Source organism: Nelumbo lutea, chromosome 6 (genome assembly GCF_056320005.1).
Source record: "Nelumbo lutea isolate HS-2025 chromosome 6, American lotus-T2T, whole genome shotgun sequence".
In the NCBI taxonomy this organism is placed as follows: Eukaryota; Viridiplantae; Streptophyta; class Magnoliopsida; order Proteales; family Nelumbonaceae; genus Nelumbo; species Nelumbo lutea.
The window spans coordinates 13,270,266-13,294,514 of NC_142689.1; the positions used below are offsets into that span (position 1 = coordinate 13,270,266).

General features: G+C 35.9%; 1 protein-coding gene across 2 annotated transcripts; it reads left to right on the plus strand.

The window, feature by feature from the left end:
* Positions 1-1,013: 1,013 nt before the first annotated feature.
* Positions 1,014-19,342, plus strand: APG10 (Aldolase-type TIM barrel family protein). Of its 2 annotated transcripts, XM_088949696.1 has the most exons (10): positions 1,195-1,552; positions 3,605-3,637; positions 6,643-6,790; positions 9,460-9,518; positions 14,084-14,291; positions 15,779-15,864; positions 15,997-16,098; positions 16,615-16,748; positions 18,351-18,399; positions 19,008-19,342. In XM_088949696.1, the coding sequence occupies exons 2-10, from the start codon at positions 3,623-3,625 to the stop codon at positions 19,182-19,184; spliced, it is 978 nt and encodes a 325-aa protein (XP_088805822.1). In that variant the 5' UTR covers positions 1,195-1,552; positions 3,605-3,622; the 3' UTR covers positions 19,185-19,342. The 2 variants fall into 2 exon arrangements, with proteins under 2 accessions (XP_088805824.1, XP_088805822.1); XM_088949698.1 differs by lacking the exon at positions 3,605-3,637 and having other exon boundaries at positions 1,014-1,552.
* The last annotated feature ends 4,907 nt before the right edge of the window (positions 19,343-24,249 follow it).

The window sequence follows — 24,249 nt, forward strand, 5'->3', positions numbered from 1 at the left end:
TCCAACTAATCTGTTTGGTCACTCGCCTCTGACCATCGGCAACCTTTCCGATCTACCTTTAGCATCAACGCAATTACCACCTAATGATAGTGAACGGACTTCATTTTCTTTAATAAAATTGTCTTAAACGGTGGTTATTCAAGATTAATTTGAAATTTTGTTCCTTCTTTACCACAACGTATTATTCAAGATCTCTCTCTTACTTGAACAGTTTAACTTCTATTTGAATATCCTTTTAATTTGTCTTATTTTAATGGTTATCATGACAACCTCCCATGTGTAATGCACACACACACTTGCTAGCAAAATTTCATTTGACAATGGAGCCAACTCTCCTTTATTGTAATTTCTTGTAATGCGGTGTTTTTTTTTTCCTTCACGTATCAAACTTCCAAATTCACATATGTGCCCCAAAATTGTCTTACAAGACATCCCAATTATGTATTGAAAACATGCATCTCACAGTAAAACAGTATATATGTTCCTAATGCACGTTGAGATGTGCATGTGGAATATTTTTGGGGTACTGATTAGTATCGTGTACTTTGGGGGGCTTACAGTCATTTTGGTGAACTTTCAAAATGTGTCAATCTAGTACATATCATTAATCCGTTCATTTAAGTGGTATTTGAAAAAATACAAATACTCATTGAGTGCCATAATTTTCTTTATCAACCATCGGTGATAATAAATGAATGATCCTAAATCATTATATCTTTTAATCATGAAAGTTGAGGTCACCAAATTCTCATTGAGATATAACCCCAATTTTATTGAATAAAAGAGGCAAGGATTTGGGACTGTTTATTTTACATCAACGATGATTGAAAAAAAAAATACTAAATGACACATGAAGGGCATTTGCATATTTTCAAATGCTATTTAATGGTTGATTAATGGAATGATGTATTAAATTGATACGTTTTAAAAGTTTGGATATATCGCATTGTGCGTATAGTTTTTTTTTAGAGTATAGAAAGCGTATAAATTACAAGTCATGATTCTACTTGTTCATCCAATCATGCATCAAGGTTGGACCCCTCCCCACCACCCCATTCCTGGTTTTGGTTTGGGGCTTATAATCACAAAGCCAAAACAGTAGTAGTTGCAAGTCATAGTCGTGTCGGGTTGGATATTTTGGACGGGTTGGACGGTCCAAAAGATTATATGGACTCGGACCTCCAACTATCGGACGGTCCAAAAGATTATATGGACGGGTTCGAGACTAGGGCTCCGACCTCCAACAATCGGAGGAACTAAAGGCTTTACCGGCGGCATTCCCTTCTGTCTGGCGGCACTTCCTTCTCTCCAAGGATCTTATCGGCGATTTTCTCTCGCCCTCTCCCTCTCTCCAGCGATAGGAGGCTCTGTTTTTCTCTCATTCAAGTGTTCTCTGGCGACATTCCCCTCTGTCCAGCGGCACTCCCTTCTCTCCTAGGATCTCCAACGATAAGAGGCTCTATTATTCACTCATTCAAGCTTTCGTTGGCGAAACTCCCCTCTCTCAAACGATATTATCTGGCGGAATTCCTCTCTCTATCTGCTAATTCAGGTATTGGTTATGCTTTGTATTTTGGCATATAGGTGATTGAGATTGATTTACTTGAGTGTCATGTCTAACGCCATATACAGAGGCTATGCAATATTGTTTTGGGTTTTGATTGGTTATCAATCATTATCTCACCTTTTACTTTCACTTTGATATTATTCTCTCGGTCTTTTCTGATTTCTCTCTTTTTTTGATTTTATTCAAAACCTTGTTTCTGTATTTGTACTGTAGTAGGCAAAATTCCGGGTTATTCTACCTAGATGCCATAGAAAACTGGGGTTTAGCATAATTTTTGTATTCGTATTATCAGTATTATGGATTTATGGGTATCCTAAGACATTGAATTAAAATCAACTTGAACAGGTTGGACGGTCCAATAAGACATTGAATTGGACCACTCCAATCCAGTCCAGGTTGATATGAGATCTCATTATTTCAAGAGGAAAAACAGAGTAAAATGAGAATAACTGTAAGGCCATGCAAAAGATGAATATATTTTGATATGAGAAAAATGTATAGATAATCATCATATTATCAAGGACCTCATACTGATGTTTATATTTCTTAGTAGTCCTTCTACACTATTTAAGAAGCTCTTTATGTAAACCAAAACGAATATGCTATTTCCGTATATTGTCACAGCATGGTTTATATTGTCAATCAATTCTGTTTGGTCATGCTATTGATTGAAAAACAAATGATGACTTATTAGTTTAGCACTAGGGAAGGCAGAGGAATTAAGAGATTTCTCCACTAATGGTATCCCCATTTGGGGCCAAATGGCCAATGAACATTGAATCAAGAAAGCTGTGTGTTTGTGTGCCATTGTCCTGATATTGTGCTTATAATAGCACCTTCGGACTTCAGTTATACTTATCCATAAATTACCCAATTGTGTAGGCATTCAATTATTCTATGTATGATTTTATTTGATGAGTCAACAAGTTATCTACGTGCATCTGAATTTAAAACTAGCTATTTTTAATTACCATTCAATAACTTTTTTTTATGGCTGGTCAAAGAGAAGAGGAGGCAGAAGAGGAGGGAGTAGGCAGATTTTTGGCCTCAAACTGATGAAGGTTTAGGATATATATTTTTCTGGGGTATGGTCCACCTATTTCAATGGTTTTGAAATTTGTGATGTCATCTATTAGTTGGTAGAAGATTATTTCAAACATCAAGGTTTTGGTTGTATACTTGTATGGTTTAAACAGGATTACTGCTTGTATTTTAGCAGCAATAAAGTATGGTCTCCATCAAATACATGAAATTATTATTAGATATGTTGTTCTACCCCTTCCCACCGCCCCATTCCAAAAACGATTAAACATGTAGAGATAAGTTGATGCATGATCCACTATTGCAAATGACCCTCTTGTGGATGGCTCAAGCTGTAAGCCTGTAACCAAATTTAATTTAACCAATTTCTTTCCTTCTGTCTTGCTTCTTGCATATTCCCAACTTCATAGCAAAGGGAACCATTCTTTGAAGCTTGGCCCTGAAAGCCAAATAGCATTGATGGCCAAGCTCATGCTTCATACAGTTTTTTAGGAATGTTACCTTTTCAATATCATAGATTGACTCTTTAATTTATCCACCATTAAGTTTTCACAGAGCTGCTAACTCCTTGGTGACCCAGTTATTTGAGCTTTAGGTAGGCTTTCCAGGTACAGTCTATGCACAATTTCATGTTATCTATTAATCAATTGATGAGTGGGATCTGTTTAGAATAATCTCCAGTGACCCCTAAATCTGTTCCTCATTCATCCTATCACCGCCCTCTGACATCCTATAAAGATTGGCAGTATCATCCCATGCATAATGGAGAAGAGTTGCACCTTCAGAGAACGCTTGCATGCAGTAGAGATATCCACATATGCATTAAAAGCTGCATTCAGTAGTGCTCCTAGCACTAAGATTAAGGAGGAATCATACCAACACTAATAAAGTCTTCTAACCTTGTTGATGGGAACACTCTGAATTACTTTGGGAAGAACATCCCCATTAATCTTGTTGTTGCTGTCATTACTGAAATTGTTCTTGTTGGGGGTGCAGGATATTACAGAATCATAAATGGTGTATGGCCTGGTATGCAAGCCTTTTTCTTGATTTTCTAATTGTAAATTTGCTGCTTCTTCTCCTTCCATTATTGTTACAACTAAGAATTATGTTTTCTTAGTGAGTCTTGCACTACCAACTTTGAGGTTGGATGGTTCCTTGAGATTGTATTAGAGCCTCTTTAACCAAGTGATCTAGTGTTTAATTTTTGGGTGATCTGGTCTAAAAGGAATTATTAACACATCATTTAATTACAAATAAAATAGATAAAGCAGGGTTTTTATGATATTGTCACTTTGGCCTTTTCTATTGATATGGTCCCAAAATTTAATCCATTTGCATCTAACAGTTATGACAAGCTGAAGAGTTTGGCAGCAGCTTGGAACACTTGCAGAAGTTGGGACAAAATTCTCTTCTTGATGAGTCTTTTGTTAATAAGGACGAATTGGACTTGGATTGGATTGGACCCAATATGATCCATTTGCATGTTAATTGGATTGGATTGGATTGTAGTAGATGTTTCCGTATTTTATTAATATTTTCTGGTTTTTTCATTTAATTTTGGTGTTTCATTCAATTTGCATTGTATTGGACTCAATCGAGTCCCTTTGCATGTTAATTGGTTTGGATTGGATTACAGAAGATGTTATAGTTTTTTTATATATTTTATGGATTTCTATGTTACTTTGGCATTTCATTTACTTTGGATTGGATTGGACCCAATCCGATCCATTTGCATTTTATTTGGATTGGATTGGATTGCAGCAGATGTTTTTGTATTTTTTAATATGTTTTAGCTTCTTTTTTTCATGCAATTTTGTTTCTTCATTCACTTTGTATTGGACCGGACCCAATCAAGTCCATTTGCATTTTAATTGGACTGTATTGGAGTGCAGCAGGTGTTGTAGTTTTTTTTATATATTTGCTGAATTTCTCATGTAATTTTGGTGATTCATTCACTTTGGATTGGATTAGACCCAATTCGGTCCATTTGCATTTTAATTGGACAGGATTGAACCCAATCTGGTCCATTTGCATTTTAATTGGATTGGATTAGATTGCAGCAAGTGTTGTAGTTTTTTTTACATATATATATATATATATTTTCTGGATTTCTCATGTTATTCTGGGCTTTGATTCAATTTGGATTGGATTGGACCCAATCTGGTCCATTTGCATTTTAATTGGATTGGATTGCAGCAGGTATTGTAGTTTTTTTAATATATTTTTCTGGATTTCTCATGTTATTTTGGTGTTTGATATAGTTTGGATTGGATTGGACCCAATCTGGTCCATTTGCATTTTATTTGGACCAGATTGGAGTTGGTTTGTATGGATTTGGAACACCCCATTGTAAATGGACCAATATTGGATTGGACCAAATCCACTCCATTGTAAATGGAAATGGGGTCATTTCTGCCATGTTCTCAGGCCCAATTGGAGTGGGTGACTCTCTTAGAGCTGAGATCTTTGCAGTTATGGAAGGAGTCCAAAAAGCTAAGGAGTTGAACATCAGGAAACTCTTAATTGAAGGGGATTCAGAGGTGGTGATAGGGTGGCTGCTTAAAGATCACAATGGCTTATGGAAGTACAATAATGAGAGGAGGAAGTTCAAGTGGCTGGTGCGGGAGATGGAAGTTAAGATACGTTGGGTTAAAAGATCGGCTAATTCCCTAGCTGACGGTTTAGCTAAACAAGGGGTAGAAAGGGATTCACTGTTTTGGGCCAAGCTGTAACTTTAGTGTGTTTTCTTTCTTTTCTCTTTCTTTTTTCCTTTTCTTGAGGTTCTTTGTTTGTCTTGGAAGATAAGCGTGTTTGTCTTCCTTTTGTAAATCTTCTATTGATGAATTAATGAAAGTGTTATTGATCAAAAAAAAAAAAAAAAACTAGTAACATAAGAAACTCAGATGTAGAACTTCAGGGTTACAAAACAACTCCTAGAAGCAATAATTGAAGAAACCAAATATCTTTGGATGGTTTGGGTTGACATCTATGGTGGGTAACACACACTGGAACAAGTTTTATGGTTTTGGAATGAGATTACTGATGGTTGACCTGTAATCCAATTTGCTTTCAACTTATTCCAAAAGTTAACAAATTATGCATGGCAAAACATCCTAGAGTGAGGGTTTCAGCTATGTGGGAGCTGTTCAAATTTTAAGCTTATACATTTTCATATTAGAAACCAAATTTGGTGCTTTATTTCTGTCAAATCCATGAATTTTTTTAGAAGGAATATTAAGTTCAAAGTACTAGTAAGTCTTTTAGAACTAAAAAAAAATGCAAGCATGTTCATGGTGCCTGGAACATGGTAGTTATATTCTGTCTTGGCTATTCTCAAAAAAAAAAAAAACTGTATTGGTTGGTTAAAATAATTACCCATGACCACTCAATGGCTATAAGCTACTCAACATGGTTATGTCAGCCTCTAGGTGCAGATCACTGTGATTTAGAGGAGTTTTTTATGAATTAATAAGTATTTCCTTTGGTAAAAACTCTGAAATTCAAGTTATATTAGGCTAATTTTTTGTTGGTCGTGAATAAATTTGAGGCATATTGGTTTGTTTAATCACTATTGATAATAAAAGATTTGTTTGCATTAAGGGAAATAGAGAAGAATCTTCTTAAGAAGCAAGAACAAGTAGATGATGCTCTTATTATTGGTGCAGGTTCTACAAGAAGAATATAGATATTGCTATAATCACCGATTCGCCATCTATCATTAACCATGGTTCAGAAATGTGCTTAGTATTTTATCTAAAAACCAAAGAAACTGGACTCTTTTCATTCAAAATGCAACTGTTTTCAATCTCTTATAAAAATGGTAACCCAGGATTACAGTTGAAATTACATCTTGGTTGAGATAGGATTTGAATATTATGGTTATTAGTGTATTAGACTGTGATAGATCCTGAATGCCCAGTATGCTATGTATTTTATAGTATAATCCCAATACTTTGTAACAAATAAATCATCATATAAGGCTTCTATGCCTTATCATATCCTAACTATACGGGATCGGCTATATTTTGCAGAGGTTGTCCATGACCCAGACCATGAATATAACCAAGTTACAGCATTCCATTTCAACTTATGAGCCTACTTCTCGTTGTGCAACTTTGAATTCTACAGTCAATGCTGTAAGGAAGCAGAGGTTTACAGTTGCCTTGCCAAAATTATCTGGTATGCATTATTTTGAGTCAGTTTAAAAATTGCATGTATTACAAATCTTTCTTGTATATGGTTGTTGTGGAAGTAGCATAAAGATTCTGTTGTGTTTGAAAAAAAAAATCAATAGATTTGGTTGTTGGAGAATATTAGTTGGAAACAAAAATCAATAAATCAATAAAATTTGAAGACGGAAAGGTTGGAGAAAACTTTTGAGCAAGGAAGTTGCACCAATGCTTTCAATGAGTGCTGTCTTTAGACTGTTCCATGAGAAGGATCTCAGAGCAAATGCTTTTGTTGGTTGCTCAGAGGGAATGGAGCCACTGGAGAGTTGGATGCAGTTTACACTTGGGCAAAGATACTGACTTTTGAACTGGACGTGCATAAACTTGTTCCATTCTAGATTCTTATTGAGCATATTAGAAACAAGATTTATGAGAAAGTGGAGTTCCTATTGGTGTTCTACTGTGTAATGTATACGTAATGTGGATGGTAATTGACAGTACTTGTTTATTCTGAGCAAGGTTTAGCTGAACACTTTAACTGTTTGGTGGGCTGTGGAACCAATGATAAGGTTCCCCACCAGTCTTTAAATACATGGGGCCCGCATTTTTACAGTGGGGCCCATGAATTTATTACAGGCGTGGAATCTCATAATTGGTTCCACAGCCCGCTGAACGGCTAAAGCGTTCAGCTAATCCAAATTCGTTTATTCTACCAGAATTTGATTGATGTAGGTTTGGTTGTGAATGTTAGAAGGAATATTATAAATCAGAACTTCTATGTGCTCAGCTCTAGATAGAAGAGGAAAAATGCAAATGTCATAGTAAGGTTTGACTTTTGAAGTGGCAATTTGGGACTGTATTTTGAATCAATCTCATTTTTTAGGGTGTAGATGGAGGTATTGTTTGAAGGCTTCATGTGGGGTTTCAATCATCTGTTTTCATTGATATCCCCTTAGTTTATATATACGCATAAATACTTCATGGATATTTTTTTTGGTTTCTATTTTCTAATAAAAAGATGAATTTAATCTTGGTATCTGAATTTTCCAATCAATCTGCACTTGGCAGATGTATTCCTTACTTTTGTCAAGCAGTCTTTCATTTAGCCCACAGCCTTCAGCCTGAAAAAGTGCTCTGACACCAAGTGATGAGCATGAAAATAAATACAAGAAACGAAACCTAATCTTAACTCAAATCTGTCCTGTCCCAACTATATGAGGTTTACTAGCAAACTAGAAAACTAATAATATTTTATTAATAACACTGCTTTATTGGGGCAAACCTCTTTACAAGTTTAGCACAACATGGGCAAGGTGTTGGAAACAGAATTTGCACTAAAAATGGACAGTTCCAGCAATTGGCATGGATTCAGCACCTAGGGTTGCAAATGGATTGGATCGAAGAGGATACACCTAGATCCAAATTTCATTCATTGATATTACCTTTCAAAAAAATCATTCATTAATGTTTGGATTTAAATTGAATTTTATCCATTGGATTTAAATCAGATTTCAATTAAATACATTTTTTTTGAAGAAGGTAGAATATTATATTGCAAAAAGAAACCAGGTATATCAGCCCATGTACAATGAGGACCTGTGCAATGGGAATTTACAAAAAGATCTGAGAAATTAGATAAAGAATGGTTCAGCTTGCAAAAAAGAAAAAAGCTGAACTTCAGTGAAAGCTCTTTGTACACTTAACCAGGAACATAAAAAACCTATAACTTTGTTTTTGACTGAAGCTATGTCATTGGAAAGGTTGTCAAAAATTTGGCTGTTCCCTTCCAAAGGGCCCAAAGGATAGCAGCTGGAAAAATCTTCCAAAGCAGCTTGCCTCTTACATTCAGACCCTCTAAGGTCCACCGTCCACCCCTGAAGAAGCTGTGCGACAGAAGCAGGAGAGCAAGAGGAGACACCAAAACAGGAGAGAGCCATATCTCAGAGCTGCTGAGAGAAGTTGCAGTGAATAAAAATGTGGCTGGAAGATTCAGGAGCTTCATTGCAGAAGGGACAGTAGATACTAGGAAGCTGCTTCCCCTTTCTGAGTAGCCGATCTGTGGTTAGGCATTTATTTATTTATTTATTTTTTGATAGATCTGTGGTTAGGCACTTATCAAGTGCTGCAGTCCAAACCAAGAAGGCTACTTTTGAAGGAGCATGGGATTTCCAGATTATAATTCAATTAAATACAATTTGTTGAACTAAAAATGATCAGAAAGTCAGAACATTATATATTATTGATAAAATGAGCTAAAAATCACTTTGATATTGTATTATTATAAATGAAATAAATTGAAAATAACTAATATAAGATTTGAACCCATGAGTCTTTAGTAAATGCACAACATGCAATCCTTCTTTACTAATAGGTGCATGTTAACTTTACCATTTGCAGCCCTAACAGCACCTTATTTGGAGAATTCATATATATTGCAAGGCTCAAATATTTTCTTTTCCTTTTAGAGTACCTAAGAGCTTTATCTATGTATTTCTCCTAGAACTTGCAGAAATCTGTGTAAATTAAACTTTAGTAGAACCTGATCAAATCCTAATGATTTAATTCATCCTTAACAGAATCTTTTCACTACTTCCAATATGCTTATTTTCCAAAGAAGCTTCATAAGAATGTAACTGAAGTTGTTGTGACTAGTAATGTTAAAGCTGTTACTCTGTGCAGGATCTCGATCATTCATCCAGTGTGCTGTTCGGTTTAGACCTTGCATTGATATTCACAAGGTGAATGATGAATGCCCTTTCAATGTCAAGAAGAATCTCTCTTGTTAGTCAGGAAAAATGCCTGGCCACTTCTAGGCTCCTGCCACTTAGGCATTATCCAGTGTGGGTGGTATGCCGCTCGCCACCTAGACCAAAACCAAATATAAAGGGTCCACATGAACTAAGCAGGATGAGCAGTCAATGAATTATTATTTTTGTCACCCAATCATACACAAGTGGCCAATTAGTGTGCATTCCCTGATTATTTGCTTAGTTGGACATTGGGATCCTCAAATGCCTAGATGGTTGACTCATTGACACCTTGACTACACCAGTTTTATATATAACCAATTAACCTCAGTTAACCATAGATAATATAGCCTTACAGGCACACACATTCTTTAGTTGGTTCCTAAGGTGTGGTCAGTAGTTGGGCAGAAGGTTTGAGAATCATGAATCTCTCTAGTAGCTATGATATTTAATTTTATGCACTATTTCTTTCTGGGGCTAAAGTTCTTATATTGAGAAATATGCATGACTTGTTAGATTTGGGCATGGAGTGCCTGCTATCTCAACAATAGATCCTTCCCATAACTTTTTTTTTTTTTTTGTGAATCTTTCCATAACTTCTTTTGATGCTACCAATAAACTGTTATTTGGGATTAATGGTTAGTTGGCGTAGTTTTTTGTACATTAGAACACTTTCTTATAAGTAAATAATTTATTGATAATAAAACCAACAGATCAGAAATACAAACATGATGTGCACGATCCATCCTAGGGGGAGGCACAAGATGCAGCCTCACCTATAGACAAAACATTGATCAATTACAAATGAACCCAATACAACTAATCCCTATTTACCCTTGCTTAGCTAACAAGTCAGCCAAAGCATTAGCCTCTTGCCCCTCTCATTGTGTAATCAGGTTGATGTTACTTGTTAACCACTTGAATTTCTTCATTTCATCCTTACAATGTCAGGTAACTGATTCAAGTTCCCTCAGCCAGCCCATTATCACCTTTGTATCATCTTCAATCACCACGTTCTCTAAGTTAGTAACTCTGTTCAGTTTTGGGAGGATATTTGGGTTGGGGATAGCCCCTTGGAAGACCTCATCCTTTCCTTATTCTCTATGTCCTTGTACAAAAAAATGGTTTCAAAATTTCTCTCCCCTTTGGAAACCCCTGTGGCACCAAACTAGGACTTTGGATTTTGTAGAGTATTGAGGGATGAGGAAATTAATTGTTTGCCTAACTTGCCTTATCTCTTCAGTAAGGTTTGTTTGGACTCCTCTGAGCCAGATAAGCAGGTTTGGGTTCCTTGGCCCAAAGGGACTTGTACTTCCTTCTTCAAGTCCCTTTGTTAGTCTCCTTTTCAACAGTTTTTCCCTACTAGGGATTTTTGGTGTGTGCCTATTTTCCCTAAGGCTATGCCTTGTATAGGTTTCCCTACCTTTCCCTTCCTTTCCCTACATTTTCCTTCAAACCAAACATAGCCTAAGATTATGGATTTTTGTTGGAAAGTGTTTTATGGGAAAATAAACACCTTGGATAGCTTCAAAAGAGAAGATCCTTTCTTTGTATTTCACCTTGGATAGCTTACAAAAGAGAAGATCCTTTCTTTCTATTTCACCTAACCGGTGTATCCTTTGCAGGTCTCATGGTGAGGATTGCTACCACTTATTAATTTCCTGCTCTTTTACTATACAATTATGGGTTTGGCTCTTCTTGTTGTTTGGGTATATGTGGAATATGTCAAAAGAATAAGCATGCTCTTTAACCCTTCTTTTTTCTCCTTGCCTAAAAAAGAGGAGAAATTATTGGGAGATGTGCCAGGGCAGCACTGTTTTGGACAATCTAGGAAGAAAGGAGTGCTAGAATCTTCCAAGAGAAGGAGAGAAGCCGTCAAGAATTAAAGGAGTGTCTGTTGAATAGGGTAATGCATTAGTTAAAGACTTTGGTGTTATTTCACTATTTCTCTTTTAATGATATATGGAGGAATTGACCAGTGGTAGCTAGGTGTTCCTCTATAAAGAGTAGGGTAATGGCAAGTTGGAATTTGGATACTCTCCTCCTGAAGGTTCTTTGAACTTTGAAGCTGAATTTTGATGGGAGCAGTCAAGTAACTCAAGTCCCTTTGGAATGGAGAGGCCCTGAGAAAGGAGCTTGGAGAGGTTGTACTTCTTTACTTGGGTCCTTTGGGAATTGGGGACTCTGCTATGGCAGAATTACTAGCTCCCTTACAAGCGGTGAAATTTGCAAATCAATTAGGCATGGAGCAACTATTGATTGGAGGGGAGAGGATGTTGTTTGGTGTTACAAGAATGAAATCAAGAAATTTAAGTGGCTGACACGAAATATGTCTGTAAGAATACAATGGGTGGGGAGCTCGGCAAATGCATTGGCTGATTGGTTAGCCAAGCAAGGGGCAAGTAGAGAACAATTTTATTGGGCTCAGTTGTAATTTGATATCTAATCCTTTGAAATCTGTTGGGAGAGGCTGCAGCAGCTTGCCCCTCTCCAAGGGATGCTTGTATTAGTTTGAACCTCTGAATTAATATAATAAAAAATTTCTTTACTTATCAAAAAAAGTTCTCCAAGTTCAAGTTGCTTCCTTTTCTCTTATAACCCCTCCTAGTCTAGAAGGGCCTAAGTTACTTTGGCTGCTTCCATCATAATTTAAATTTAAAAAACCTTTTAGGAGGAGGTGTCCACACCATATTTACCCTATCCTTCTGCACTGAGCTAGATGCCACTGTAAGCTAATTTCTCCAAATATCATCAAAGGAGAGTTGGTAAAAAATATCCAATGCTCTTAACCAGTGTGTGACCCTGGTCAAAACACATTCTGTCTACTTCTCATTTTTCGTGAATGTTTTATTCATAGTTGTCAAGGTGACACCTAGGCGACAAGGCACCCTTTGAGGCTCGCTTCGCCTAATCGCCAAACAGTTTTCTACTATGTATTATAAAATACTTTTTTATTCTTTATTTTTTGACATTATAATTATAAAATAAGCACTATTAAACTAAAATATTCATTTCATGTGCTTATATACTAATTTCTTTTTATTATTTTCTTATTTGTTAGGGTTTAATCAATATAAACATTGCTAAATGCTGTATCGAACCCCCAACGACTTTAAAGCCTGAACCAATAAGTAAGGAAGAACTTAACAAAAATAAGGGTTCAGCCCCTATATTTTTTGAATTTTCTTTTCCTTCTTTTTCTTCTCATGAATATGTTGATTTTCTATACTTTAACATGAACTCTATACTTGCTTATGAAAATTATGAATAATTACTAAGGAAATATGGTTATGGTACCTAGGGAACTACCCTAGGATCTATTTTTTCTACATAAAAAAATCCATCGCCTAGGTGACAAGGCGCCTTGAAAACTATGGTTTTATTCAATGTTTGTACCTCAAATAAGGATCAACAGAACTAACGTCTGACCATCATATATAAAATAAAAGAATAAAAATAATTGTTAAGAAAAAGTTCTCAATCCCCACTACAAAGCTTCTCTCTCTACTCCTTTAGCTACACTCTCAGCAAGGGTGTTGTCTGACCTCTGAAGCCATCTGAACGAGTTTCTTGTCCTGGTTGCGATTGGTCTTGTCTCCCTTATGTGACTCTAGATCTGCTATAAACAAGATCAGTAACATGGGCTGCTATACCGTATTGGAATAAACATGCCAGTGTTCTGTACTGCTACTAGATGTACCAGCAATTCACATTTGGTAGCAGATTTGGAATCCCCGTATGTAGAATGTTTCTTGTCCTGGTTGCCATTGGTCTTGTCTCCCTTATGTGACTCTAGATCTGCTATAAACAAGATTGGTAACATGGGCTGCTATACCGTATTGGAATAAACATGCCAGTGTTCTGTACTGCTACTAGATGTACCAGCAATTCACGTTTGGTAGCAGATTTGGAATCCCCGTATGTAGAATGTACCTTCTAAATTTTCATTGTCCTTCCATCTACACTCTAGGCTCGAAAAGTCTCCTACCTTAAAGTCTTATAGTAGGGCCAATATCTCTGTCCTTGTTGCTGTATTCTCACCATCTGAGCCTGAATGTGGCAACCAAATCCTTCATTGTTCCCTTGAAGTCTCTCCCCATAATTGGGGGTCAGGTTATAATGGAGCAGCCATGAATGTTTAACATTTTTCACTGAATACTGCTTTCATTCTGTTGTTCCTTGTAAATCAATCCAAATTGTTCAATTGATACAAACTCAAGATAATGGAAAAAGGAAAGTTCCAAATAAAAGATTGTAAATGGACCACTCTTATAAAGTTTTTCCTCACAGACATTAGTTCTGGACCTTCTGGTACAGTCATTTGGTAGCCATACTTCAAGTTCAAGTATGCTGTGATCACAGTTAGAGTCAATGATTGAACTGTCTACCCTAACAAAGTTGAGTTGATCAACCATTTCTTTCTAACCTCTTTGTAGGATCTTATTAGATACTACTTGTTAAACTTCTAATGTGATTGATATTTTTAAAGTACTGTGATCTGGAATCACCATTTTTTTTCCCTTTCTTTTTTCCTGTTTTAACTTCAAAATTTTCAGGGAAAAGTGAAACAAATTGTTGGATCTACCCTCCGGGATTTGAAAGAGGACAAGTCAAGTCTTATAACAAATTTTGAATCAGATAAGTCAGCAGCAGAATATGCAAACCTGTACAAACAGGATGGACTTACAGGTGGTCATGTAATAATGCTGGGCGCAGATGCATTGAGTATGTCAGCAGCAATTGAGGCTTTGCATGCCTATCCGGGTAAGATGATGGTTACTATCTACTTCTGATGAATGTCTGAATTCCCCTTCCTCATCTAATTCTCTCATATAGTTAGGTGCTACTGCATGGTATTCTATCTTTGACTTGGAAGTCCTGTTATTGCGAAGAACTGTACTTAGTTATTGAAATTTTGGTGTGTGAGAGATTAATCCAGGTTGATACTGGAAAGTAGCTACTTCATGTTATGTGTGTGTGTGTTTTCTTCTTTTTGTTAAGTACTTAATTACTGTATATGGAATACATGGTCCTTCTGTACTATATTTTTTTTGATTGGTAACTTGTAACTTTTATTATAAGAAAGAAAGAATGAAATAACTACAATCATGCCTACCAACCATCATATAGGCTTGCATAAACCACCTATATGTTCATTATTGCTTACAATCATGCTTAGCAAACCATCATGGTCTGAAACTTTGATGGGAGTTGTGTGGGTATTAATAGACTGATCATTGAGGGAGACTTGAAAACTGTGATAAAATGGTTGTAGAAGACATGGCAGTTGAGGAATGAATTCAGGTGATTTAAGTGGCTGTCAAGGGACATGTCAATCCATGTGAGATGGGTGAGGAGATCTGCCAACAGCTTGACAGATGGCTTAGCTAAGCAAGGGGTTCAAAGAAGACATGTTTTGGGCTCATTTGTAAATTTGGTTTGGGTCAGCTTACTAAAGCTGGTTTCTTTCACAACTTCTTGTTGTATCCACAATTTTTTAATTAATGAAATTATTTCTTTGTTGCTGATAAAAAAAAAACTACTCCTTGTTTGGCCATGGCATCAGCCAAACAATTTGCTGATTTGTGGATGCAGCAAAACTTGGCTCCCATTTCTCTTGCTATCACATCTATTTCCTTCTATTATGAAACAAACAAACCTAGGATGACAAATGTTTTTGTATGTGAAATATAACACACATTTGAGTCTTCCACAATGCCCAGCTGAACAAAATAATCCTTAGTAAGAAGGTCTCTATTGGATGTCTAAGTGACAAAAGATTGACAATGAATTTAAAGTGAAAAGTAGTTTTTTCCCAGCTGATTGGTATATTCTTTCAGTTTCTTCCCATGCGCATCATCAAAGGGGAAATTGGGATTAATGTTGGTTGCTCGAATCATGTTCCATGCAGAGGTGGTGGGAGGCCATTGTATAAACAAACCTTATAATAATTAAGGAGGGGGGTATTACAATTAGGATGGGTGACATCTCTTATCACCACCAATGTATATGTGGGGTATTTTCAATTTTCTTTTTTACTTGGCAGGGGGGGGTGGGGGTGGGGGTTCATGGTCCCCCCTGGCTTTGTACCTAGTCTCATGTTGAACTCTACTTGTACCTCAGTTGTTATTAGTTTATTACTGTTCTTTAGAGGTGGGATTTTTCCATATTTTATATTATGGGATAATGGTTGTTTAAACCTATTATTGCATTCCTCTACTGAAATTACATTGAGGAATGTAAACTTCTAGGTGGATTGCAGGTTGGAGGTGGGATCAATTCAGACAATGTATTGAGTTATCTAGAGGAAGGGGCAAGCCATGTCATTGTTACATCAGTATGTAATTTATGTCCTGAAATGATACCATGTTATTTATCAAGAAAATGTTCATCCAGTGATGGTCTGGATTATTTAGATTTCTTTTCTCCTAAAATATTATGCTCTTGCTCTTTATGATTTTTATGGCAGTATGTTTTCAAAGATGGACAAATGGACCTTGAAAGGCTCAAAGATCTTGTACGTATTGTTGGCAAACAAAGACTTGTGCTGGATCTAAGCTGCAGAAGGAAGGTATGCAAATTCTACCTTTAGAAACCACACACTCACAAACACATTTCTGAAGCCAAAGGGAGTTCCCGTATCCACTTAAATTTTGGCACAATCAGGTAAGTGTTAAAATACGGAAAACCAGTGAGTATTTAGCGTTCCATTGACCATGAAAACCAGTAAGTATCATACAATAGGGTACAATACAATACATATTGATACTTTGAACCATGCTTTTAATAGGTTTAAACATTAATGTCCATCTATATAGATGTAGATATATAACCATCATCGATGCAAGAGGCAGCCCACCAGAACAAATTGAATATATTGTAAGGACCATCTTGCACGTTGGTACACCGAATAAATAGTTACAGAAGCTTGAAATCTGATAATGTAATTACATTACCATTTAGGAACTCCAAAGGTTTTGAGAGGAAAACCAAAGAACATTCCCATTGAAAAGTTTAGTTTTTATAACGAGCTTTTGGATTTTCCGAGTTTTCCTTCAATCTTATCAGCAATTAGTTTGGTGTGCAGGAAGGGAAATATGCAGTTGTGACTGATAGATGGCAGAAGTTTAGTGATGTATATCTTGATGAGGAAACTTTAAATTTTCTTGCCACCTATGCTGATGAGTTTCTGGTTCATGGAGTTGATGTTGAAGGAAAAAAGTAAGTTCACTAATATTTTAACATCGGCATTACAATTTTTTTTTTTGGGGGGGGGTTATTTTCAGCAATGATGGCATTTTAATCATTGCCTTGGACTTTATTTAGTGGGGTTGCTTCCACTTGCTTATATGTTGTGAGATAATATTGGATACATTTACATATCTGCGCTTTTGCACAGTTAGATACCCCCCCCCCCTTTCCTATGATAACTAAGGTTGAGATGCCAATTGTATCAATTTCAGTCATTGCATCTACTCCAAAAATAATTCACTTTAGAAATGTGAGATTTGGAAGAAAAAAGGTTCCTGGTGAAACTTATGTTTTCATTTACTTGATGGAAACTCTGACTTGCTTTTTCATATTTGCCAAATTACGGAATACCTTGATGAATCTTAGTTGTATACTCTTCATGTAATTCTTTGCAGATTTGATTTTTTGATCTTACACTTTATTCATCCATTACCTATTAAAAATGAGATCTTTGCCTCCTCACCTCTGTCAACTCTTAAACTTTTACTAGCAATTGTGCTCTTATATAGAACTATCAAGAGGTTAGGCAGACCCTAATTGAACTAACCCAATTATATAGGGTCTTTCCTACTTCCTATTCATGCCATCATCTCCACATCTCAGACCTTTCTCCTTCATCTTTATTCTATTGAAACTTTCCTCTTTTTATTTATCTCTAGGTTTTCTATTTATTTTTACTCCTCTCCGCCTCTGTGCCTCTAATAAGTGGGGAGAGAAAATCATGGAGATGAAGCAAATGGGAATTAAAGTAGCGAAGAAGGAAATCTGCAAGTGATTACAATGAAGATGGAGGAGATGAAGTGGGAATAGTCTGAGCTTCAGGGTTCTATCTTGGTCTTTGGTTTGGATATGATGGCAATAATAGTTAACTGTCTTGATGCACACATTGTGGTGCTCACAATCCTCAACCCCCTCTTTCTATTTCTTTGTTCTTCTTTTCTATCTTTGTCTTTGTTTTGGTAACAGTTCAGCTTTATTATGTTTTTTGTCCACATGGAATGAGAATTTGACCGCAATTTTGTTTTTCTGTTTCATATAACAGTCATATTTGCATGTATTTGCTTCTATTTCACTAAGACATTTTTAGCTGTCTTTACAACTGACCCAGAAATGAAATGGCCTTTCCATCTGGGTGGTGGGTCAGCTGTTCAATTTGTGACATCATAATTAAATAATAAATAGAGAGAAATACAGAAAACTTCTAGAAAAATTGGGCATATTTCTAATATTATATATTCATCATATTAAACCAAGACAAGTTAGCAAATGAGAATTATTTTTGTTAATAATGGAAATGACCAAAAATACAAAAAGACAAAAAAGAGAACTAATATCTAATGCACACAGCATACATTTTCTCACTTTGTAATAAGTAAATACAATGTTGGAGTTGTCGCTATTCATTTTAATGATTTGGTTGGCAGACACCTCCCGTTTTTTGGCTTCTTGTACTATTAAACCCCTCTGCTAGAAAAAGATGTTGGAGCACACATTAGACTAAAAGCATCTTTGTGTTTGCTTTCTAATATTCTTTTCATAGAGAATTTGATTACAGTGTCTTGTATATTTCAGGCTAGGAATTGATGTTGACCTCGTGGCATTGCTTGGGAGGAGCTCACCGGTGTGTAATATTTGATTCTATTGTACTTTTGTTTCTTCCTTGCCTCCAAAAAGTACCTTAGAAGGAATCCCTTAATGAATGCCATATGATCTAAGCCAAATGCACTAGCATCTGAACGAATTTACTTCTGTTCTTCTTGACTCAATGTTATAAAATGCCACAAATCTTAATGATGGTTGAAGTGCTTTAAATTAATTATGATAAAAGGTATGCTACTTGGCCAATTGACAGTGAGTTCTCTCAATAGAAAAGAGGGAAGTCATCATATTGCCAAACATGTAATAGCTAAATTGTTAAAAATACAGCTAAACATTTATTTCAATGTTGTTTGCATTTATAAAAGAAAATCCTATGATTCTAAAATCTGGAATAAAAAATATCTGGTCACCAAAAGGGAAGGAATCACAGATATCCACCATGTAATTATTATTTTACCTATGGGCATATTTATGGGCAAACTGGGAATATTTTCATTCCAATGATACATTCATCGGTGGCTGAATATAGACTTCTCCAGCCAATAGATTTAAGTTCTTTCATTCCTGAGAATTATGATTTATGTATTGCTCTGACATTTATGTTTTCCTCATTCTTTGTTATGGTTTCAGATTCCGGTGACATATGCTGGTGGAGTCACAACAATGGCCGATTTAGAAACGATAAAGGCATCGGGGATGGGACGAGTGGATGTTACAGTAGGGAGTGCTCTGGATATTTTTGGCGGTGACTTGGCATACAAGGATGTTGTTGCTTGGCATGATAAGCAGGCAGCTGTGGCAGTTTAAGTTATGTTTGGTTCAATTCTCATTATTGCTCATTATATTTAATAATAAAATTTTAGAATGGACAAAACTTGGTAAAAAGTGTGCAGAATGAGAAAATGTTGCTACAAACCAAACTCTTTCCAAAAAAAAATCTTTTTGTTGGTGTGGCTTCTGGTGAATCTGCAGTCTAATGCATGCCAAATCTCTTATCATGTTATTTCTTGGTAAATAAGTTACGATATTACTGGTTGTAGGAAACTAAGGAATCCAGAGTTGCTCTTCACAGAGCGTTCCCATACTTGTATGTTGTCCTTTATGGGGAGATGTTTACAATTCACATATGTGATATGCTGTGTAGTTGTGTAATTGGTGTGAAAAATTCTCTTGAGGGGCAAATCTGATATTGAAAATAAGATCAAAATTATTCCAGGTTACACTTAAATTTGGGAACTGAGAGTTTGGCGATTCATGTAAATTAGAAACAAGGAAATCTGTTGGTACTCATTGCTCCACTTTTGAATTAAGGAATATAAGAGGAAACTGAAAAAAAAAAATCAGTAAATCAAATTGTTGGAATTTGAAATAGGGAGCATTTTGGAATTTGGACTCGTTGATAAATGATTTGCATACGGCTTGTTAGCGGTGGCAATTGGGCGGGTTGGGTTGGGTTGGGTTGGGTTGGGTTGGGTATGGTTTTGGTTGAGTTAAACTCAATCCATCTAGCCCGCCAACCCATTAATGACCTAGTTATATAAAATTAAATGAGTTGGGTTTAATTCAAACCTGCTTTAACTCAAACCAATCTGCCCAAACCCATTAATTTTATACAAGGTTTTAAAGTATCAGAAATGTAAGGTGTATCGGAAAGGTAATTTTAAGAGATTTATCGAGATACGCTTTGGAAATGTATAGATACGGACAAAAAATTAAAATATGCATTGATACACTAGAAAATCCAAAAAAAATTCATTAAAAATATAAACAATAATAAAAATGAGTTTTATGTGAGTATAATTAATTTATTTAAACATAAAAACCATTCTTTAATGATTTATATAAAGTATCGGGATATAATTAGTAACCATTGAAAAATAGTAAAAGAACTAAAATGTGTGTGTATATATACTAATATTTATTAGTTAATATTTTTTTGAAGTCATTTATTAGTTAATATATATTATATATATAGATTTAGATAATATTTATTATGTATACAAGTTAATATATACCTTAATTATTAATAAGTAAATATAACTTGTATTCATCTTATTATTATATAAATACTAATAATCAAATTTATAGCATTTGTTGAGAAACATCCACCAAGGCAAGAAAGATTACTTTAAGTATAAAAAAACATATTGTTCTAATAAGTAATTAAGGTTGGCATAATGGTTAATTAATTATTATTGTAACCAAATGATTTGGGTTTGAAACATGTTACTTTTTGTTTGTGATTTTTAACAAGTTATTTCACTTAAATAACATTTAATGACATATTAAATATTGTAATTAAAGCCTTAAAGGTAACTTAGATGAGCATTTAATTAAATTATATTAGCATTTATTGAAATCTCAAAGCTTAATTAAAATTGATATTAATGAGAGAGAGAAGAGATAAATTAAATTTAAATTTAAAAGGGTGAGGGAAATTAAATTCGGCTTATACATAATGCATATTGGCCTGTTTCGAGTATGTATCAGTGCGTTTCGAATTGTATTGACCGATACATATCCGAAACAATCTGATACGGCTCCGTATCGGTCTGGTACGAACGAAAAAATATGAAACAATCAAATTGTACATGTTCCGTGTATCGAAACTCTTTTGAAATGATACGCACCCGTATCGGCCGATACATATCCAAAACAATCCGATACGACTCCATATTGGTTTGGTACAGACGAAAAAATACGAAACAATCAAATTGTACATGTTCCGTGTATTGAAACTTTTCTGAAACGATACGCATCGTATTGGCTGATATGTTGGGAAATTTAAAACCTTGGTAGTTATTATTTACACAGGTGGTGAAGGTTAAAATCACATTACATGCATGTTATTTTTATGCAAGCGATGAAGCCATTTGACTATGTTCGGATTTTGGGTTTGACCAAACCACTTAGGTTCAAACTAGTTAGACCAACTTGAACTATCTAATTGGACTATCTTCGAACTAATCACATCAAGGGTGGTTGAACCGTTTATATCTGGATCAGTCCAATTGGACCGATCTAGTCAATGGTGGATTGACTTGGATCGGACCATATCAGGCTTGGGACTGAAATGACTGACCCAAAGTGGGTCAATGTAAGTAAATCGAGTTGGGTTATGTGGATATTGGTCGGACGGACGATTCGGATCGGGCAAAGCACACAGACATCGAATTATCTCGCCCGAAACCATTTCAGATTCGGATTGACTCTGATCGGCTTGTATCGAGTTGGGTCGGGTTGTGTGAATACTGGTTGGGCCGGATGACCCAAACTGGGCAGAGCAAGCGGTACCGAACCATCCCGTCCAGGGTCTATTTCAGATGCGGGACGAACCGCTTCGGTATATGTTGGATCGGGTCAGACCGCGTTGAACTGGTTTGGACTTGGGTCAAATTGATTTGGATTTATGTTGGGTAAAGTGTATTGATTCAAGACAAACTAAATTTAATCAATAATTAAAAGAAAACTAATGCATTAATTATAAATTATTTAATTCAAATGAAGAAAATTAAAAAAAAATGCTAAGGAACTAATACTTATGTCTATAATGGTTAAAACTTGCGAAGTAAATGGGCAGGTTGGGTGAAAAATTGCCACTCCTGCGGCTTGTTACCTATATGGTTCACTGGTGTGGGCTTATGGAGATGAATAAGAAACTGGGCTTTACTGAGACTTGGGTCCCATGCTCGCATGCAATCAAATACAAATAGTGAGGGGCAAAATTGGTTTTTTAAAAAGTTACAAGTCATGTACAATCACATGCCGAGAGAATGTGCCAACCGTAGGGGCAGAGTTAGATAGTTAAGGGATTCTACAAATAATAGGGATACTTTTAATCTATTTTCTAAAACTTATATTAGGGTAGTTTAAGAGATTTGCCCAAATAATTGATCCAAGAAATGCAATCCGGCAATGTGGGCTTGGTGACCGATCTAAGCCCAGCCCATTTAGTTAACAATCAGAGCAGCCTCTTGTTTGAAGTATCCCTATGATTTAGAAAATTGACTAACTCTACCTTTAGTGTTTATATATTGGCTTAAAGTATCCTTAAGATTTTTTGGCAATTGGTATTGTTGTTAATACTAAGGAATGAAGTGAAATGTCCAATTTATCCTCTATTATTCTTCAAATTTTCAAAATAAAACCCAAATGAAATATTTCAAGAACTATAATGCAAAACTTGAACTTTTCTTTTATTCATAAATAACCACAACATCCATTAAATCGAAACTCCACCTTCGGCTTGTAAGCATTCTATTTACTTCTCCCACAGTCCCGCTGAAACCACTTTCAAAATACAACCAAATAATTAAAACCAAATAGGTTACATGCCACTATGTCAGGCTTGTAAGCATGAACCAACGATTGCAATTCAGTGTTGTATTTTGAGACATACAAGTGAACCTAGTTAGCTGATTCCCAATTTCAGACTCTGGAATCCAAGGCCAACAGTATTTTCTTCCTGCGACCCATGGGAATCCATAAAGTTTTGAGATGTCGTCAGTCATGTTAACCAGAGAAGTCATGTCAATTTCCTCTGCCTGAAAAATAAATCAAATACTTTTCGAGACTTAGAGACTGTATGAAGCCATCCACTGATTTACCATCCTTTGATTGAGTCTTTTTCTTCCAAGCAGCTGAGCTACTGATTTGTCCCAGATAGTTTCTCAGATCCTGTAATAGTACCCTTTCCGTTCTGATATACTTTCTGGGAACCCTTCTTTTGGAGCTTCAACATCTCTTCTACCATCAACTTTGCGATTTGATGCTTGTGGTTCATCCTCCTGATAAAGATCATGCTCCCACTCGACACTTGTCATCATTCAGCCGCTGCCTCTTGCCATTGGTTTGCCTCCTCGGACCAAAATCATCTCCAATATTCCGGTTGAGCCGAAAGCGTTGCGTTGGCGCTTTTGAGTTCACATCGGTGCCCCACACAAGTAAGGGAAAGCCGAAAGCGATGCGCCAAGGGGAGATTTTTTGAAAAAAAAGGGGTATTTTAAGAATTTTTTAAAAATATATCGTGTCATATGTAAAGAAAAATTAATGGCAAAGAATGTTTTAGACAATTATCAGAATATGTAAACGGTAAGGATAATGACGTAGAATTAGTCAATTTCCTAAATTATAAAATACTTTATACAAAATTTGCCCATCAATAAATTTGGTAGATTACAGACTGCTACCACTAAGGGTATAGCCCCTCAAATTTTGTTTTGCAACTAAGACCTGAATTTTTAGATTTCAGTACTTTGCCCCCATTAACAAGGTTGATGTCCAAGGTATAATTATTAAATTACCCATTCAAGATTCAAATGTGTTGAGAGAGAAAGGCATCAAAGTGATGAAATGGGTATGCTAAAGCACAATATCTCTTTTGAATTGAGTTGATGTGCTTGGAAACCCTATTTCTTCTTCAACAAGGGTTTTTGAACTTTGAAGTAGATCAACCTAGTCCAAAAGAAAAAGAGGATACCATAGTTCCTAGCCCATCAACTCTTAATTTTACTTTCATAGTCAACCCCATTAACGGAGTCGGGGTAAGGTGTTGACATCCATATATTTGGGGTCTTTATCGCAGAAACAAAATTGGGAGGGGCTAAGTGTTACCACTCCTATGTACAAAGGTAGGCTTCTGTATTTTACCCTAAAAATTTACAACAGTGTGCCACGCAGGCCACGGGGCCCACAGCTACAGTGTATGCATGATATATGAGAATAGGTTATTAGGAGACCTCAACATCACTGAACCACCAAATTGGCGTATTGTCTTCCTTGTGGTTTGAATGGATATGGGCCCACTCTCTTGTACTTTTTGGCTTTGCAGGTGAATGTTTGTTTTAGTTAGTTTCAACACAATTATCTAATT

Excerpts from the sequence above, each read along its gene's own strand:
- APG10 (XM_088949696.1), top strand. Across the intron at positions 16,749-18,350 it reads GTTGATGTTGAAGGAAAAAA|GCTAGGAATTGATGTTGACC; the intron begins GTAAGTTCACTA and ends TGTATATTTCAG. Across the intron at positions 18,400-19,007 it reads TGCTTGGGAGGAGCTCACCG|ATTCCGGTGACATATGCTGG; the intron begins GTGTGTAATATT and ends TTATGGTTTCAG.